This window comes from Heloderma suspectum, chromosome 4 (genome assembly GCF_057233095.1).
Source record: "Heloderma suspectum isolate Gila_16-S chromosome 4, 16-S_ref, whole genome shotgun sequence".
NCBI lineage: Eukaryota > Metazoa > Chordata > Lepidosauria > Squamata > Helodermatidae > Heloderma > Heloderma suspectum.
This window is the reverse complement of record NC_139461.1, coordinates 297,034,744-297,055,763: the sequence shown is the minus strand read 5'-3', so window position 1 is coordinate 297,055,763 and position 21,020 is coordinate 297,034,744. Positions and strand designations below refer to the sequence as shown.

The window sequence follows — 21,020 nt, the reverse complement described above, 5'->3', positions numbered from 1 at the left end:
CCAGACTGCTCACTTGAGGGAATGATATTAAAGGCAAAACTGAAGTACTTTGGCCACATCATGAGAAGACAAGACACCCTGGAGAAGATGCTGATGCTAGGGAAAGTGGAAGGCAAAAGGAAGAGGGGCCGACCAAGGGCAAGGTGGATGGATGATATTCTGGAGGTGACGGACTCGACCTTGGGGGAGCTGGGGGTGGCGATGGCCGACAGGAAGCTCTGGCGTGGGCTGGTCCATGAAGTCACGAAGAGTCGGAAGCAACTGACCAAATAAACAACAAACATGAACAGTACATATAAAGTTCTGCGTGATGCGTAGACTCCCTACAGTATCCTATATTTGTATGTATGTACTTATGTATGTATGTGAATATGTGTATTTACACACACGTATCATCTATACATGATTTAAAAATAAAAACTCTTAAATCATACGGCCTTCATTCTAGGCATTGCTGTGTCTGTGTGTCCCATTAAGAACTCCTGAACACTGTAGTAACTACTTCTTTATTAGGCAGTCAGGTTCCTTGCCTGCCTGATTAATTCCTGACTGATATAAACAGAGACAGCAGAAGCCCCCTAGAAGTTTGACATGGTACACATACCTCCCGCCTTAGTTAAGAAGCCCTGGTAAGATATTTAACATAATAACATTTAACAATTATAACTAAGGAAATACTCTGTGATGTCTCACATGTTAACTGATCTGTTAATTCAATTGGGGTGCAATCCTATGGCCGCTAGACAGGATTGGTCAGTTTCCAGGAACCAACCTCGGAGCCTGCACTCCAAAGTTCATTCCCAGAGAACCATCTCCCCACCCCCTCATAGGAGGCACAGATCATCCCCGCACTCCACGCTCATAAGAGCAGTGCAGAGCGGAGGAAAGGGGGCGCTCCCAGGGCAGGGCATTTTTAAGTGTCAATACAATACTTCCTATTTGTTGCCCGGCCTCCCCACCTCGCAGTCCGACGTCCCACGGCTAGACAGTCAGGATCAGGGGTCTAGCCGTAAATGCATGGCAGCTGGAGCACAGAGGAGAGGATCCATGCATTGGATAGGTGGTCGCCTCCGAGTTCAGAGGCAGCCATCTATCCACATAGGATTGCCCCCTTACAGCCTTAGTCTTTCAGATGGTTTTCATACATGAATGAGATAGTGTCTTTCTGTTATTTCAGACGGTGGTATTGGGGATACATTAGGGAATTCTGCTGCTGTCCTCTTGTAAGTGGTACTTTTTCCATAACCTCCAGTTCACTTGTTGGATCCAGCAAATCTGGTGCAAGTAGGGCTGAATGGTTCTGTGAGGAAAATAATTCTCATATCTCCTCAATGTGACATGGCCAGCTTGAATAGAACTTGAAATCCCTTTTTCCCCCCTCTGTGTGCTCAAATAAGGACAGACTGAGCCATCTGTAATTCTCTAAGTGAAGAGTGCTCCGAGTGCTTTACTTACATGTTGAGAACATCCCTATGCACGTCACGTTTTAACAGATCTAATCAGGATTGAGACTGCACCCCGGAAACAAGTTGGAAGGTGTGTGTTTGGTTGACAGCAGCAGAAAGTTGCCAACAGAAAGTTTGCAAGTTTAACAGATAAGGAGCCTTGACTACTCTTCTGCAGCTCTCAAAGAATGCTTAGAATCATAGAATAGTAGGGTTGGAAGGGGCCTACAAGGCCATCGAGTCCAACCCCCTGCTCAATGCAGGAATCCAAGTCAGAGCATCCCCGACAGATGGCTGTCCAGCCTCATCTTGAAGGCCTCCAGTGTGGGAGAGCCCACCACCTCCCTAGGTCATTGGTTCCATTGTCATATTGCTCTAACAGTCAGGAAGTTTTTCCTGATGTTCAGCCAGAATCTGGCTTCCTGTCACTTGAGCCCATGATTCCGTGTTCTACACTCTGGGATGATCGAGAAGAGATCCTGGCCTTCTTCTCTGTGACAACCTTCCAAGTACTTGAAGAGGGCTATCATATCTGCCCTCAGTCTTCTCTTCTCAAGGTTAAACATGCCCAGTTCTTTCAGTCTCTCTTCATAGGGCTTTGTTTCCAGTCCCCTGATCATCTTTGCTGCCCTCCTCTGAACCCTCTCCAGTTTGTCTGCATCCTTCTTAAAGTGTGGTGCCCAGAACTGGACACAGTACTCCAGATGAGGCCTAACCAGTGCTGAGTAGAGGGGAACTAGTACTTCCCGGGATTTGGAAGCTATGCTTCTATTAATGCAGCATTGGCCTTTTTTGCAGACACATCACATTGTTGGCTCATATTCAGCTTGTGATCGACAACAATTCCAAGATTCTTCTCACTTGTAGTGTGGTTGAGCCATGTATCTCCCATCTTGTAACTGTGTGTTTGGGTTCGTTTTCCTAGGTGCAGAACTTGGCATTTATCCCTATTAAATGTCATTCTCTTGTTTTCTGCCCAGCGCTCCAGTCTATCCAGATCACTTTGAATTTTGTTTCTGTCTTCCAAGGTATTAGCTATCCCACCCAATTTGGTGTCATCTGCAAATTTGATCAGCATTCCCTGCACCTCCTCCTCCAAGTCATTCATAAAAGTGTTGAAGAGCACTGGGCCCAGGACTGAGCCCTGCGGCACCCCACTCGTTACCTCTCCCCAGTTTGAGAAGGTCCCATTGATAAGCACTCTTTGAGTCCGATTCTGTAGCCAACTGTGGATCCACCTGATTGTTGTTTCATCTAGCCCACTTTGAGCTAGTTTGCTCATCAGGAGATCATGGGGCACTTTGTCGAAAGCTTTGCTGAAGTCGAGGTATATGATGTCTACAGCATTCCCACGGTCTACAAGGGAGGTTACTTGATCAAAAAAGGAGATCAGATTCGTCTGGCAGGACTTGTTTTTGACAAATCCATGTTGGCTTCGAGTCATCACGGCATTGTTTTCAAGGTGCTTCCAGATGGATTGCTTTATAACCTGCTCCAGAATTTTCCCTGGGATTGATGTCAGACTGACTGGTCTGTAGTTCCCAGGTTCCTCCTTTTTACCCTTTTTGAAGATAGGGACAACATTAGCCCTCCTCCAGTCATCTCGCACTTCACCCGTCCTCCATGATTTCTCAAAGAGAATAGACAGTGGTTCTGAGAGTTCTTCTGCTTCATGGTTTGGATAAAGCATTCTGTCAACCCACTCATCACCAGGTGATATGGTGCAGATGCCACATGCTTGATGCCGTTTTGTTTCATAGAAGTTTCAAATTCCACTGGTACAGATTGAGGGCCATTGTGTGCTACCAATTCTACAGGTAGCCCTACTTGAGCAAGAAGACTTTTGATAGGATGTATGGTGCCCACTGGAGTTGTGGATGACATGCATAATAACTCTGGCCATTTAAAATATCCATCCACTACTACTAGAGAATTTGTGCCAAAGAATGAGCCTGAAAAATCCAGATGAACTTGATCACAAGGAGTTGGTGCCAGTTCCACGGATTAAGTGATGCCAATCCAGGCATATTTTGTACCTGCCAACAGCCAGAACAATTCTTGGCTAATTGCTCAATCCGTCCATCTATACCTCGCCACCACACATAACCCTTGGCCAACGCCTTCAGCTTAATGCTGAGGTGTCCTACATGCAGTTCTTCCAAAATTTGGGCCTGTAGCTTTTCAGGGATTATTACATGTCATCAGATATCCCTGGACAATTGTGTGCTCATTTCTGTGGTAAAAAATGGATTTCACAATTGTGTGCTCATTTCTGTGGTGAAAAATGGATTTCAATCTCTCCATTGGCTCATTTTTCCAGCCTTTTAAGGTAGCTTCTGTGAACAAGAGATTTTTGTCTCTCCCTTCAGTACAGCAGGTGAGATTTGCATTATGTTGATCATCTCAACAGAAGTGAGCTATTTTGAATCTCTATGCACCTCTTGTAGTGACAGTTGTGAAAGACCATTTGCATTACAATGTTGGGCTGTTCCTTTAAATCAGGCACAGGGAACCTCTGGCCCATGGACCAAATCTGGCCCATCAGGCTGCCCCATTCAGCCCACAGAGGTCTCAGATACTATCCCTCCCTGACGCCCTGCCCCCTCAGAGAAGACAGAGGGGGTGAGAGAGCAACTGAGCTGCAGCCTCGAGGAGTGCTTCTCGAAGCCACAGCTCAGTTGGCTTTGCTCCTCCCTTACCATCCCCAATAGGGGAAGAGGAGGGGGAGTGAAGCCATCATAGAACTCAGCCAATTCCTCGAGGACTTGCTCCTCAAGGCACTGGCTGAGTCCTATGCATGCAGTGTGGATGGGTGTGTCTGAGGAGGGGGGCAAGTACACCAGGGCACAAGCCAGCTTTTGGCTATGGCCCCACTCACTGCTGGCATGTGGCTTCCAATGTGCTGCTCCGGAGTCAATTCAGGCCTTAGGCTGAAGGAGATTCTTCACACCTGCTTTAAACTTACCATCATAAATATGAGCCCCCCAAAATGAAGCCTGTCTTTGAATACAGGCAGCAAACACCTCTGGACTTCCCTTCATGGGATATGAAATAGACAGCTAGGGTTTCATGTCTGTAACTAAAGTAAATTTCCTATCATAAAGATAATGTCCAAATCTACATATCATGCTTACATAATGTTTGTATGTAAACATCACATGCAAATAAAACTGATTACAATCTCAAAGGCTTTTATTCAGTGTTACAACGAAAGCTACAGCCTTACCTCAAGACTACATCAAGGCTCAGAGGGAATATGCCTCTGAATATCAGTTTCTGGGTACAACAGCAGGAGAGGACTATTGCCATCATGTCCTGCTTGTGGGCTTCCTAGAGTCTTCTGGTTGTCCACTGTGGGAAACAGGATGCTGGATTAGACAGGCCTTTGTTCTGATGCAGCAGGGCTCTTATGTTATTTATGTTGTTTATTTATATATTCACTGTTCATTTACTCTGAGATCACTCTGTACTTGCTGCCCTAATCTACATGCCCCAAGTTAAAATGGCGCTTCAACCATTTAATTCATACCAACATTGTGGAAAACGGATTAGAAATGGATTTGGAATCTTGAGGTTTCAGAGTTTTATGTTTCCAGATGATGGAAAAACACTCTAAACACAAAGCTGTTGTAATGCTTCCCAAATACAGCCACTGTTAACAGGGCCATTTGTGGTGGCTGTTTCTCTACTAACATTCATATTGCAGTCCTAAGGACAGAAGGACCTACTTAGCCCACCAACAGATAAAAACTGGCTGCCTGAACCTGCTTTTAGAGATGAAAATAGAAGACATGAGGTAAGAGTTGCTGAAAAGGCTCAACAGCTTGTAGCAACACAGACAAAAGGAAGTCAGAAACATAAAGTATTTGCATCTCAAATAACAAGCTGAAGTTCTGTGTCACTCTTCCAGGAAGTGCAGCAGAACAGGTGTAGAATAAGGAAGTGGGGGGGGGATTACCCACAACTACATGCAGCTGCATGTTATCCATTGTAAGACAAAAATAAGATTCCTTCTTATGGATCTATCTAGCATTGTCACAATATTCTTTCACCTTAAAAGTGGCCTGTTCTTTCAGAACATTATTATTAGACACCTCCTGATTATTTAAAATCAATATGCGACTCCTCTTCAATGCAGATCCTAGTCGTGTACACCCCTCCTCCTCTATTCCTCTAGACTTCTCTCTTTTACAACCTTCCTTTCCTAAACGCCTGGTTCCCTTGTCTTACTGCCTTCTTCCTTAAACCTTCTGCCTGCCCTTCCTATCTTTGCGATCTGAGCAGCTTAGTCAAGGAAAGTTGGGAGCACCTCCTTAATGTTAGATACGCAGCAGTTCATCCAATCACAGCCAGAGGTTTCACTACCACTAGCACCCCAAAATCCTTCAGTGCAGGGGTAGGCACCTTTCTTGGACCCACAGACACATTGGGCAATTTGAGAAACTGTCCTGGGCACTACTACAAAATGGGTGCACTGCAGAGGAAAGCATCGGCCTGGAGCCACCTGCCATCTTCATTTCCTAAGAATGTCTTTGAGCCCCATGTGTGGTTCAGAGGCGTTCATGGGAAAAGAATAAGGGAGCAGCTAGAAACCCTCACTTTCTTTTGAAGCTAGCACAGCTGCCAGCATGAAACTTTGTTATTTAAAAAAAAAAAAAAGTGGGAAGGGGCAGGCACCTCAACAGGCACCAAGAAAGGCATCCCAGGGCACATTGGAGCCCAGAGGCATCACAGCGCCAACCTCTGCTTTTGTGCATTAATTAAGGATATAAGCTGATCATGGCTATATACTCATTCTAAGTACAGGCACTTCAGAAATAATTTATCATCAGATGTTTACCTAATATAATGTTCCTTATTTCAAAATGCTACAGAAGTATATAAATAAATCAGACAATTATAAAAGGTCCTCTGTTTTTAAATTATTGATCCAGCAGCCTATTAAGATGGAAGACCTCATAGGACAGAAGGGGACATGTGATCTTAGCCTGAGAATAACAAAATACCCAACAATGCTCCATGCTATAGTTAATGTGACCTCAAATTTCCCATAGCAGAACTGCATCCCTCCAACATTTACTGGAGAAAAGAGTTACACCTCTGAAGCACTAAGAGGGCAAAATAGGTCACAGTATGGCAAGTGAGAAACCTGGAAGGAGGTCTGGCAATGCATGCTAGGGATGTACGAATCCCTTACCTGGTTCCGGTCAGGGCATCCGCTGGGGGGGGGGGAGGTGCTCCGTCCCTCCCCCCAGAATCCTCAACGAGGGGGGGAGGAGATCCAGTCCTCCCCCCCGGAATCCTGCTCCACGGTAGCTCCGCGGAGCAGCCGGCCAGGGCCGTCCGCAGCCGCACTTCCAGCCACAGACGGGCTGCTGCGGATGCAAATGGCGGCCGCCGTAGCAGCCGCCATTTGCGTCCTTCCAGGCTGCCATAATAGGCTACGTAAGTATTTACGTAGCCTATCACGGCATGCCCAAAACAAACACACACAAAAAACGGCGTATGCAAATGGCGGCAGCTACAGCGGCTGCCATTTGCGTTCCCTATTTTTCGCTGTTCTAGCCTACATAAATATTTACGTAGGCAATTACGGCGGAAAAAAAAGGGAACCGCAAATAGTGTAGTGGGCACTATTTGCGTTTCTTTTTTTTTTCGCCGTAAAAGCCTACGTAAATATTTATGTAGGATAAAACAGTGGGGGGGGGGGAGAACGCAAACAGTGCCCACTACGCTATTTGCGGTTCCCTTTTTTTCGCCGTAATTGCCTACGTAAATATTTACGTAGGCTAGAACGGCGAAAAATAGGGAACGCAAATGGCGGCCACTGTAGCCGCCGCCATTTGCATACACTGTTTTTTGGGGGGGAGGTTAGCCGTGATAGGCTACATAAATTCTTACGTAGCCTATCACAGCTGCAAGGACGGCAATGGCGGCCGCAGCAGCCCGGCCGCGGCTGGCCAGGAGACCAGCCGCCGCCGCTGCCAGAGCCACCGCCAGAACCACCGCCACCGCCACCGCCGCCAAATCTGCCACATCCACCCCAGGTAAGTTCCATCCCAGGGGATTCCAAGGGGGGGGCAGGAGGCCATTCCGCCACGGATTCCATTCGTGGCGGAATTCTCTGCCATCCCTAATGCATGCCCTCACCAAGGAATGCTGGTGTTCAGCTCAGAAAGATGCAGAAAGCACGTCAAAACCGTTCATTACACAAAAGTTTGACTCCCTAATATTGGCATTTCAGCACCTCTCAAAATGCTGCATACTAGAAGCACTGGTAAGATTCAGTGCCAAAACACAACGATCAGGATTGTTCCACTCAAAAACAAACAGTGAGGTGTGTATGTCCCTCAATCTTAAGCGGATGACTGTCAAGAGCATTCCCTCACCAGAAGCAATTTATTTTTCATCAACAATTTCCTCCAGCATAGCATGAACTGGGCAAGCTGATTTTCCAGTGACTGAGCCCCACACCAAAACCAACACAGAGGTGAGAGTCACAGTATCACTTTACTCCTGGCATCTCCAACATGTACTCACAGGTGTCACTGCACCCATGAAACCACGCTGAGCACCCTCCAGACTCACAGCCCAACTTTTTCCCCCTATCCAAGTGAATGGAGCAATTTCTCCATTGGCTTGCATGTGGGCAGAAGGGGAGCCTAAAATTGGCTGTTATCAGGGAGGAAGGCCTCCCCCCAGCAAGAACCCTCCCCCCTCCCGCTGAGTTTCAGCAGTGCAGCTCTCCCCTGATGAAAGGAGAAATTGCTCCATTCACTTGTGGGGGGCGGGGGGATGCTCTGTGTTTGTGTTTTCTCTTGGTGTTGTGTTCGGTGTCTGTGTTTTTCAGTGTAGGTGTGTGTTCTCACTGTTTTCGCTCTATGTGTATGTGTTTTCTCTCACACAGAGATAGAAAACACATAGACAGGTGGAGTACTCCCAATATTTTGTGTCTTCCCACACTCCCCACAGTATTTCTTTTTCACAATCACATTTTTTTTAAACTCCCTGATGTGTCAACAGGGTAAAAGAGATTGGGGACCCCTTTGTCTCCACCCCACACCCCATAACACTACTTCCCTGCAGTGCCTTCTCTCACACACATACATCCCACCATGTGAACCCACTGTTTTGTAGATCATGCTGCTGTCATTAATTTGTTCTCCCATTCCCCAGACATGGCTTTGAAAGGGGAGAGCAAAGGCAGGTCTCCATTATGGGCATTTTCACTCTTTCTTCATTAAGTACTGTTTCAGAATTACTGTCACAATGCTATGATGGAGTCCCCTTATGAACGAAAGAGGATTAAGAGGGCCAGAATGACTGCTTAAACTTCCTTAATACGCAGTCACTTAGAGGCTTCTTTGGGTCAGCTCCTTCCAGCTGACCATAGCTGGCAGCGATAAATCACTGGCTGATAATGAGGCTGTAAACTTGTTCAAGGCTGAGAGAGGGAAAAGGTAGCTGAAGCAGGGAATTTTTACCAGTGCATTCGAACCCAAAGCAATGTGGCAAAGAGAAGTCCATTTTCCAGTCGGAAGTCCCAAACACACAAGGGAACACGAGCAAGGCAGTGAGTCACGTCCAGGGTCGAGGCTGAGATCCAGCATTGTTCTCCAGAACCCTCGCTCCAGCCTGCTTCCTGCTTTTAACTATCACATCCTGAAACAGCTGCATCCAATCAGTCCTCCTGCCTCTGAGAGCCTTTCTGTCTTAAACGGAGAGGGGCTCGCCTGCGTTGTTCCCTTACGTGCAGCCGCCTTCACTCTGCAGGGGTCGGTGGCATTTCGTCCTCCGAATCCTCTGGGGGGGGCTGCAGCCAGACATGGAACATCCACAGGAGGTGAGGAGGCTCAGCCTCCTTCTGTGCTGGTCCCTTCCCCTGGATCTGGAGCCCGCCATTCCCCTTCATCCTTGGAGGAGTCCAAGGGAGGCAGGACACTTTGCTGGGAACCAGCAGCCACATCTACTGTTAAGGAAATTACTAGTAAATGGTCTGTGATGGCTAGGAAATTAATAGACACACCTCCAGAAGGTGAGAGCTCCCAGATAGATGACATAACCTGTGTTTTGTGGGGGGGGGGGGCCTGTTTGTGTGTGTGTGTGTGTGTGTGAAAAATAAAAATTAGCAGTTTAAGGCAGAAATGAGAGACCTAGCTCTGAGCCCTGGAAGCCACTTTTGGGGGTTGCCTGGGGTGCCTCTCCTTCTATGCTGCTCATACAAGCTGTGTACCTCCACTTCTGCTTACTCTGTATATCTGTAAGTAAACACACATATTACAAAATGCCATAAATGTCTCCAGTGTGTTCAAAGGAAACCAAATCCAGGGAGGTGCTGTCCCTGCAACACTGGGGAGTGTGTAACAGTATTAATATATTTCTAAATGTGCCTGCAACCATACCTGATCTGCTCCCGTGTTGCACAAGAGTTCCAAGTTACATGGAGTTGGGGCCATTAAACGTACAACCCCACAGGTACTAAACTCTGCAAAATACATCTGCAAGTGACTACCACTTAATTTGCAAACTAGAAAGGTGCATGTCCTAGAGGCATGTGATATACATATACGGAAGCCATATGATCTAGCTTGAGGGGCAGGGAGGGGGGAGAGACTGAACAGAAATTCAAACTCTATTTTTCTGAATTCTACTGTGCTCCATACCCAAAGAACAAGTCAGAGTTAACATATCTCTGCTCTTACAATTACACTGGTTATCTCAACAAGGAATGGAGTGTTTTGAACGACTTAATCTCCATAACCTTTCAAAAGGAGAAGAAACCCCTTCTATACCTCAGGTTTTACCTCTAATTGTGTTTCCGGATGGAGGGCTCCTATCACTAACAGTCAAAAGGCAGTGTGCAGCTTTTGTTCCTTAAACAGATCTTTTTTTTGGTAAGAAAAAAAGATAGAACAAGGGGAACAAGGGAGAGATGTGTAATATCTGTCCCCTATTCTGGGCCTGTCCAGAGCCAAAGGATGGCTGGGGGAGGCGTGACTCCATATTCTGGCCTTTATTTGCTGCTCTGCAATGCCAGGTCTGTTACCCAGAAAACATCCGTCATCCATGACATGATCCAGGATGACAGCGCAGACCTGGCATGTATTACGGAGACCTGGCTGGCCGAGGCCACTGCTCCAACTCTTGCGGCCATGTGTCCAGCTGGATTTTCGTATGCACAGCAGCCGAGGGCTGGGGATCGGGGAGGGGGAGAGGCTGTTATCTACCAGGAGTCCTTGGTCTTCACCAGACCCCCTCTCTGGGAGACCAAGGTTGCTGAGTGCATGTACTGGAGGTTGGGCCCGAAGGGCAGTCTGGGGATTCTGCTCTTGTGCTGCTCACCCCACTGCAGGACTGACTCCCTGGCCAAGGCTTGTGGTGGTCTCTGATATGCGTGTACAGTCCCCTAACTTACTGGTGTTGGGGGACTTCAACGTACATTCGGAGGCCATCCTCACAGGAGCACCTCAGGACTTCATGGAGGCCATGGCTTCCTGGGAGCTGCACTCTATTCCAACAGGGCCCACCCATGTAGCCAGTCATGCGCTAGACCTTGTGTTTGTTTCTGGAGAAGTGGGGAGTGATCTGGAAGTCGAGAGTATATCCACCACCCCCTTGTCATGGTCAGATCACTATCTGGTGACGTTGGACTTCTCGGTTCCACAACCCCTCCGCAGGGGTGGAGGAACCATTAAAATGGCCCACCCAAGGCGTCTTATGGATATGAATGGATTCCTGAACGCGCTTGGGGATTCTCTGGAGCACAACAACAGCCACTTGGTCGAGACCCTGGTGGGTAGCTGGAATGCCGCAATCACTGGGGCATTAGATCGGGTGGCTCCGAAACACCCCCTCCCCCTGAACAGGGCTTGGACTGCACTCCGTTCAATCCGTGGTTACGAGCTCTGAAACAGGAGGTGAGACGGCTAGAGCACCGGTGACGGAAGTCTTGCTCCAAAGACGCAAGGCTAGAGCTGTATCTTCAGCCTATCATGTGATGGTGAAGGCAGCAAAAAAGGAATATTATGCTGCCTCTATCACATCCGCAGAGTGCTGTCCCAGGAGGCTGTTCCAAGTGGTCCGGAGCCTGGTCGGTCTAGTTGCTCCAGAACTGCTGAAGAATTCTAAGGCCTTGGCAAGGCACTTTGCAGATAAAATTGATCAGATTGGGAGTGTTATTCAGTGTGCCATAGATACACTGAGCGAGCAAGAGGCGGTCTGTGACAAACCGGTTTTGTGGGATCGGTTCCAGCTTCTTCCTTCTGATGAAGTGGACAAGGTGCTTTCATCTGTAAGGCCAACCACCTGCTTACTTGATCCTTGCCCATCTTGGCTCATTATAAGCTGCAGAGAGAGGCTGGGTGAGGGGATCAGGGTGGTGGTGAATGTCTCCCTTGAGGAGGGAGTGATGCCATCAGCTCTCAAGGAGGCAGTGATAAGACCGGTTTTTAAAAAGCCTTCCTTGGATCCCCAAGTTCTGAACAACTTTCACCCAGTTTCGAATCTGCCATTTTTGGGCAAGGTGATTGAACAGGTGGTGGCGATGCAGTTGGAGGCACACTTGGGAAGCTGATTATCTAGATCCATTTCAGTCGGGCTTGAGGCCTGGGCATAGGACAGAAATGGCCTTGGTTGCCTTGGTGGATGATATGAGGAGGGCTCTGGATAGCGGCAAATGCTCCTTCCTTGTTCTCCTCAACCTCTCAGTGCTTTTGATACCATTGACCACAAAATCCTCCTGGACCACCTGGAAGGGTTAGGCATTGGAGACATCGTATTACGGTGGTTCCGGTCCTTCCTCTCCAAAAGGGACCAGAGGGTAGCACTGGGAGAGGAGGTTTCGGACCCGTGGCCGCTCACTTGTGGGGTGCCACAGGGTTCCATCCTCTCCCCAATGCTATTTAACATCTATGTGAAGCCACTGGGGGCTCTCATCAGGAGGTTTGGGGTGCGATGTCATCAATATGCAGATGACACGCAGCTCTGCTACTCATTTAAATCTTCGCCAGGGTTGGCCATGGAATCCCTGTCCAAATGTCTGGAGACGGTGAGTGGCTGGATGGGGAGGAATAAGCTGAAGCTGAACCCTGACAAGACCGAGGTACTTTTGGTGGGAGACAAGAGGAGGTTGGGGGATGTTGACCTGGTGTTGAATGGGTACGGCTACCCTTGGAAGACCAGGTCCGCAGCCTGGGGGTCATTTTGGACTCCCAGCTGTCCATGGAGGCTCAGGTGGCAGCTGTCAGACGGCCAGCACTGTACCAACTCCATCTGATAAGGCAGCTGCACCCCTACCTTCCCAACCATCTGCTCCCATCGGTAGTACATGCCCTGGTCTCCTCTCATCTAGACTACTGTAATGCGCTCTACATGGGATTACCCCTGAAGACAGTTTGGACGCTGCAGCTGGTACAGAACACAGCAGATCGCCTGATTAAAGGCAGCTGCCGGCGTGATCACATCACTCCATTGCTGAAGGAGTTGCACCGGTTACCAGTTGTTTTCCGGGCCAAATTCAAGGTGTTGGTTTTGACCTTTAAAACCTTATATGGTTCCGACCCAGCCTATCTTGAGGAGTGCCTCCAGCAACAGCAGACAGACCTCTCAACAAGATCAGCCTCGGATGGCCTGCTCTCCGTCCCATCAGCCAGGACAGCTAGGCTGGTGAGGACGAGGGAGAGGGCCTTCTCTCTGGTAACCCCCACTCTGTGGAACTCCCTCCCTAGGGAACTCCGCCATGCCCCCTCTTTAATGAGCTTCTGCCACGCATTAAAAATGTGGTTGTTCAGGCAGGCATTTGGGGTGGGTTAGGGTATTTTTAGAAATATGATGTTTAAATGTGGAATTTTATTGTTTTAAAGCTGTTGCATTGCTGTACATTGCCCAGAGTGGCCGGGTGACCGGCCAGATGGGCGATTCAGAAACTAAATAAATAAATAAATAAATAGTGATGGGGAAACACGGCAGGGCTACAAACTGAAGACAATGAGATCTGGACCTCCTGTAAAAGTCCGTGAATGAGGCACTGCGATTGCGCACTAAAAGCCTTGTCTAGAAGCACATGGGGGGTAAGATGGGGGAGAATACTTTTTACTTGGTAAAGTACTTTGAAGTCTTCACTAAATAAATAAAAGACACTAAATAAAAACAGATATATTGTTTTGTTATTAGATATCCTTTATATACTGGAGTTCTAAGCTATATATATCTACAGGCAAAAATGCTTTCCAAATTGGTCCAATCTAGAAAATATCATGATAAAAGTGGTCATTCAGCTGAAGCCTACAGTCCTAGTTCATTAATATGGTTAAAACCAATATATACATGAATAAATGTATGGCCACCGAATCAAGGAGAAGATGAGGATGAAACTTTTGAAAAGCAAATAGCCAATGTTTCAAGGAAGTAATCGGGGTACATCAATTTCCCCAATATTTGTTGGGAGACAAATTCTGCAAAACATGGCCCCTCCAGGAAATTCCTGACTTGTGTGGCGGATAACTTCCTCCTACAGAAAGTAGAGGAAGGAACTAGAGGATCGGCTATCCTGGACTTGATCCTAACCAACAGAGATGACTTAGTGAATAAAGTAGCAGTTACAGGAACTCTGGGGGAAAGCGACCATGTTATACTTGAGTTCTTGGTTCTAAAGGAAGCAAAAGCCAAGTGTAACCAAACGCGTACCCTGGATTTAGGAAAGCCAATTTTAATAAACTCAGAACAATGATAAGTAAGGTCCCATGGCAAGCGACTCTAACGAGAAAAGGAGTCCAAGATGGGTGGGAGCTTTTAAAAAAGGAAATTCTCAAGGCACAATTACAAACAATTCCAACGAGAAGAAAACGTGGAAGACAACAGAAGAAGCCAATGTGGCTTCACAAAAAGCTTAGAGATGAAAACAAAACAGCACACACATAGGAAGTGGAAGGAAGGCCAAGCTACAAAGAAAGAGTACAGGGAGGTAGCACAGAATTGCAGAGATGGCGTCAGGAAGGCTAAAGCTAAGAACGAGCTGAAGTTAGCGAGGGATGCTAAAAGCAACAAAAAGGCTTTCTTCAGATACGTGCATAGAAAAAAAAGGGAAGGAAATGGTGGATTAGCTATTAAATAAGGATGGCAAAATAATAACAGATGACAAAGAAAAGGCAGATGTACTCACTTTCTACTTTGGCTCAGTCTTCTCCCAAAAGAGGGTCTATGAGCCCCCTGGCAAAGGCGAAGTACAGGCTGAAGGGGCAGGACTGCAGGTTGAGAGCGATAGGCATATGGTCAAGGAACACCTCATTACTTTGAATGAGTTCAAATCTCCAGGGCCAGATCAACTGCATCCTAGAGGAATAAAGGAACTGGCAGAAGAACTCTCAGAAACACTGTTTATTCTCTTTGAGAAATCATGGAGGACGGGTGAAGTGCCAGATGACTGGAGGAGGGCTAATGTTGTCCCTATCTTCAAAAAGGGCAAAAAGGAGGAACCTGGGAACTACAGACCAGTCAGTCTGACATCAATCCCTGGGACAATTCTGGAGCAGATGATGAAGCAATCAGTCTGTAAGCACCTTGAAAACAATGCAGTGATTACTCAAAGCCAACATGGATTAGTCAAGAACAAATCCTGCCAGACGAATCTGATCTCATTTTTGGATCAGGTAACCTCCCTTGTGGATTGTGGGAATGTGGACATAATGTACCTCAATTTCAGCAAAACGTCCGACAGAGTGCCCCATGATGTCTTGATGAGCAAACTAGCTCAAAGTGGGCAAGATGAAACAATGCTGTGGTGGATTCACAGTTGCCTACAGAATCGGTCTCAAAGAGTGCTTATCAGTGGGACCTTTTCAAACTGGGAAGAAGTAACAAGCGTGTACCGTGAGGCTGTCCTGTGCCCCGTGCTCCTCAACATTTTTATTAATGATTTGAATGAGGAAGTACAGGGAATGCTGATTAAATTTGCAGAAGACACAAAACTGGGAGAGATAGCTAATACCCTGGAAGACAGAAACAGAATTCAAACTGATCTTGATAGGCTGGAGTGCAGGGCAGAAAACAACGGAATGACATTTAATAGGGATAAATGCCAAGTTCTGCACCTAGGAAAAAGAAACCAAAGGCACAGTTACAAGATGGGGGATACATTGCTCAACAACACTACAAGCGAGAAGGATCTTGGAATTGTTGCAGATTAAAAGCTGAATATGAGCCAACAATGTGATATGGCTGCAAAAAAGGCAAATGCTATTTGGGGCTGCATTAATAGAAGCATAGCTTCCAAATCCCCTTCATGGATCATTGCCTTGTTGTGGCGAAGGGGCTTGCGTAACTCAATGAAGCCATAAGCTATGCCGTGCAGGGCCACCCAAGACGGACAGGTCATGGCAGAGAGTTCTGACAAAATGTGGTCCACTGGAGAAGGAAATGGCAACCCACTCCAGTATTCTTGCCAAGAAAACCCCATGGAACATATCACATGGCTAAAAGAGATGATGCCGGAAGGTGAGCCCCTCAGGTCGGAAGGTGTCCAATATACTACTGGAGAAGAGCAGAGGGAATTTCCAAGTAGCGCCAGAAAGAGTGAAGCGGCTGGGCCAAAGCCGAAAGGACACTCAGCTCTGGATGTGTCTGGTGGTGAAAATAAAATTTGATGCTGTAAAGAACAATATTGTTTAGGAACCTGGAATGTCAGATCAATAAATCAAGGTAAGCTAGAGGTGGTCAAACATGAGATGGCAAGATTGAACATCGACATCTTGGGAATCAGCGAACTCAAATGGACAGGCATGGGCGAACTTAATTCAGGTGAACATCATATCTACTACTGTGGCCAAGAATCCCTTAGAAGAAATGGAGTAGCACTCATAGTCAACAAAAGGGAGGGAAAAGCAGTACTGGGGTACACTCTCAAAAACAATAGAATGATCTCAGTATGAATCCAAGGCAAACCATTCAACTTCACAGTAATTCAAATCTATGCCCCATCCACTGAGGCCGAAGAAGCTGAGGTTGATCGGTTCTATGAAGACCTACAACACCTTCTAGAACTAACACCAAAAAAAGATGTCCTCTTCATCATAGGGGATTGGAATGCTAAAGTAGGAAGTCAAGAAATCACCGGGATAACAGGCAAGCATGGCGTTGGTGCACAAAATGAAGCAGGACAAAGGCTAATAGAGTTTTGCCAAGAGAACACACTGATCATAGCAAACACTCTTTTCCAACAGCACAAGAGACGACTCTACACATGGACATCACCAGATGGTCAATATCAAAATCAGATTGATTATGTCCTTTGCAGCCAAAGATGGAGAAGCTCTATACAGTCAGTCAAAACAAGACCTGGAGCTGACTGTGGCTCAGATCATGAGCTGCTTCTTGCAAAATTTCGGCTTAAATTGAAGAACGTCGGGAAAACCACTAAACCATTCAGGTATGACCTCAATCATATCCCTTATGAATATACAGTGGAGGTGAGGAATAGATTTCAGGGATTAGACCTGATAGACAGAGTGCCTGAGGAACTATAGACGGAGGTCTGTAACACTGTTCAGGAGGCAGCAACGAAATCCATCCCAAAGAAAAAGAAATGCAAGAAAGCGAAGTCGCTGTCTGATGAGGCTTTACAAGTAGCTGAGGAAAGAAGGGAAGCGAAAAGCAAGGGAGAAAGGGGAAGATATAGCCATCTGAATACAGATTTCCAGAGAATAGCAAGGAGAGACAAGAAGGCCTTCTTAAATGAACAATGCAAAGAAATCGAGGAAAACAACAGAATGGGAAAGACTAGAGATCTCTTCAAGAAAACTGGAGATCTCAAGGGAACGTTTTGTGCAAAGACGGGCATGATAAAGGACAAAGAAGGCAGGGACCTAACAGAAGCAGATGAGATTAAGAAGAGGTGGAAAGATTACACAGAAGAACTATACAGGAAAGATCTAAATGTCCCTGATAGCCATGATAGTGCGGTCACTGAACTTGAGCCAGACATCCTAGAGAGTGAAGTCACGTGGGCCTTAGGAAGCATTACTAACAACAAAGCTAGCGGAGGTGACAGTATTCCAGCTTAGCTATTGAAAATCCTAAAAGATGAAACTGGAAAAGGTCAGTTTACATTCCAATTCCAAAGAAGGGCAATGCCAAAGAGTGTTCAAACTACCGCACAATTGCGCTCATTTCACATGCCAGCAAGGTGATGCTCAAAATCATACAAGCTAGGCTTCAGCGGTATGCGAACCGAGAACTACCGGAAGTACAAGCTGGGTTTCAAAGAGGCAGAGGAACTAGAGATCAAATCACCAACATTCGCTGAATCATGGAGAAAGCAAGAGAATTCCAGAAAAACGTCTATTTCTGCTTCATTGACTACGCTAAAGCCTTTGATTGCACGGATCACAACAAACACTGGCAAATTCTTAAAGTGATGGGGGCACCACACCACCTTACCTGTCTCCTGAGAAACCTGTACGAGGCTCAAGAAGCAACAGTAAGAACCAGACATGGAACAACCGATTGGTTCAAATTTGGGAAAGGAGTACGACAAAGCTGCATATTGTCGCCCTGCTTATTTAACTTATATGCAGAGTACATCATGAGAAACGCCAGGTTGGATGAATCACAGGTCGGAATTAAGATTGCCGGGAGAATTATCAACAACCTCCGATATGCAGACGATACCACCCCAATGGCAGAAAGCGAAGAGGATCCCAAGAGCCTCTTGTTGAGGGTGAAAGAGGAGAGTGCAAAAGCTGGTTTGAAACTCAACATTAAAAAAACGAAGATCATGGCATCTGGCCCCATCAAGTCCTGGCATATAGAAGGGCAAGAAATGGAAGCTGTGACAGATTTTATTTTCTTGGGCTCCAAGATCACCGCAGACGGTGATTGTAGCCATGAAATTAAAAGACGCTTGCTCTTTGGGAGGAAAGCTATGGCAAACCTAGACAGCATAGTAAGAAGCAGAGTCATCACCTTGCCGACAAAGGTCCGTCTAATCAAAGCTATGGTTTTCCCAGTAGTAACGTATGGCTGTGAGAGCTGGCCTATAAGGAAGGCTGAGTGCCGAAGAATCGATGCTTTCGAACTGTGGTGCTGGAGAAGACTCTTACGAGTCCCCTGGAAATCAACCCTGAGTGCTCATTGGAAGGACAGATAATGAAGCTGAAGCTCAAATATTTTGGCCACCTAATGCGAAGAGAAAACTCTCTGGAAAAGACCCTGATGCTGGGAAAGACTGAAGGCAAAAGAGAAGGGGACGGCAGAGGATGAGATGGCTAGATACCATCACCGATGCAATGAATATGAACTTGAGCACGCTCCGGGAGAGAGTACAGGACAGGAAGGCCTGGCATGCTATGGTCCATGGGGTCACGAAGAGTCGGACACGACTGAATGACTGAACAACAACAAAGCTTCCAAATCCTGGGAAGTACTAGTTGCCCTCTACTCAGCACTGGTTAGGCCTCATCTGGAGTACTGTGTCCAATTAGGGCACCACACTTTAAGAAGGATGCAGACAAACTGGAGGGCAACCAAGATGATCAGGGGACTGGAAACAAAGCCCTATGAGGAGAGACTGAAAAAACTGGGCATGTTTAGCCTTGAGAAGAGAAGACTGAGGGCAGATATGATAGCACTCTTCAAGTACTTGGCCAGATCTCTTCTCCATCATCCCAGAATGGAGGACACGGATTCATGGGCTCAAGTTACCGGAAGCCAGATTCCAGCTGAGCATTAGGAAAATCTTCCTGTTAGAGCAATACGACAATGGAACCAATTACCTAGGGAGATATTGGGCTCTCCCAGACTGGAGGCATTCAAGATAAAGCTGGACAGCCATCTGTCGGGGATGCTTTGACTTAGATTCCTGCATTGAGCAGGGGGTTGGACTCGATGGTCTTATAGGCCCCTTCCAAGCCTACTATGATTCTATGAAATACATAAAAATAACAATTACAATTAAAATAACCACTCTGGTGATTAACATGGTATCTCTCATAAATGTAGAAAGCAAAGTTTTTGAGCAGCAATTTTTTTGTGAAAACAGAAAATCCCTACTAAACAGTGCAACAGCAGCAATCTTTTCTTTCACTCCTACTGCAAACACAGTACACAGTTACGCTATGGAATTCGCTACCACAAGATGTAGTAACGCCCACCAATTTGGCTTTAAATTGGCTTTAAAAGGGGGCTGGACAAATTCATGGAGGATAAAGCTATCAATGGCTACTAGCCCAGACGGCTATGTGCTGCCTCCAGTATCAGAGGAAGTATGCCTATGTACACCAGTTGCTGGGGAACATGGGTGGGAGGGTGCTGTTGTTCTCGCATCCTGCTTATGGGTTCCCAGTTGACGGTTGGCTGGCCACTGTATAAACAAAATGCTGAACTAGATGGACGGTCTCATCCAGCAAGCCTCTTCTTATGTTCTTAATAGCAAAAGACATTGGCACTGTACAAGACCCCAAATCAACTACTGATTCTGTGACCCAGTTCACACAATCAAAATAGCTGGGTGGGTTTGGAATTTTCAACACCCAGCCACAGCTCATCATGTCATGTGAACACGGGCAGCGGGAGTTGCATGAGGGTTAAATACACGGTCTGTTATTGGGTTATGCAAGGGTTGATAACCCTCACATAACAGCCCAGATTCACACAACACAACAAGCCGTGGCCAGGCATTGAATATTCAAAATGGCCGCCAGCTAGGGATGTCAGAGAATTCCGCCACAGATCTCGGTGAGACCGAATGCCAGTGCATTCGGCCTCCTGAACTCCGTGGCGGAACGGCCTGCCACCCCCACGCCCCCACGCGGATCCCCCCCGGGATGAGACTTACCTGGGGCAGATCTTCTGGGCGGCGGCAGCTCCGGCAGCAGCTCCGGCAGCAGCTCCAGCGGCGGCTGGTCTTCCGACCGGCTGCCGCTGCTGCCATTTCCAGTCTTGTTAAAAAAAAAATAACACGACGTGATCAGTTACATAAATCTTTACGTAGCCTATCATAGCTGGGTGGGTTTAAAAAAAACAAACAAACCGCATACGCAAATGGCGGCGGCTACAGCCGCTGCCATTTGTGTTCCTTATTTTTGGCTGTCTTAGTCTACGTAAATATTTATGTAGACTATGATGGCGAAAATAAAGGGGAACGCAAATAGCGTAGCGGGCGCTATTTGCATCCCTTTTTGATTCGCCGTTTTAGCCTACGTAAAGATTTACGTAGGCTAAAACGGTGAATCAAAAAGGGATGCAAATAGCTCCCGCTACGCTATTTGTATTCCCCTTTATTTTCACCATCATAGTCTACGTAAATATTTACGTAGATTCAGACGGCTAAAAATAAGGAACGCAAATGGCAATGGCCATAGCCGCCGCCATTTGCGTACGCAGTTTTTTTTTTCTTTCCCCCAGAGCCCTCCACGGCCGGAAATCCGGCTGTGGACAGCTCTGGGCTGGGCCTGGCGGGCTGCTCCGCGGATCTGCTGCGGAGCACAGCCGGCCATCGTGGATTCTGGGGGGGAGGAACAGATCGCCTCACCCCCGTCGAGGATTCCAGGGGGAGGGACGGAATGCCTCCCCCCCCCCACCAAC

General features: G+C 47.0%; 1 protein-coding gene across 1 annotated transcript in view; it reads right to left on the bottom strand.

Moving 5' to 3' along the window:
• Positions 1-21,020, bottom strand: part of ZNF831 (zinc finger protein 831) — a 127,905-nt gene that overhangs the window by 80,800 nt on the left and 26,085 nt on the right. The window contains exon 2 of the mRNA XM_084854294.1: positions 20,272-20,374. Within this exon, the coding sequence (XP_084710420.1) occupies positions 20,272-20,367 (96 nt within the window). The 5' untranslated portion in view covers positions 20,368-20,374. The remainder of the gene's footprint in view (positions 1-20,271; positions 20,375-21,020) is intronic.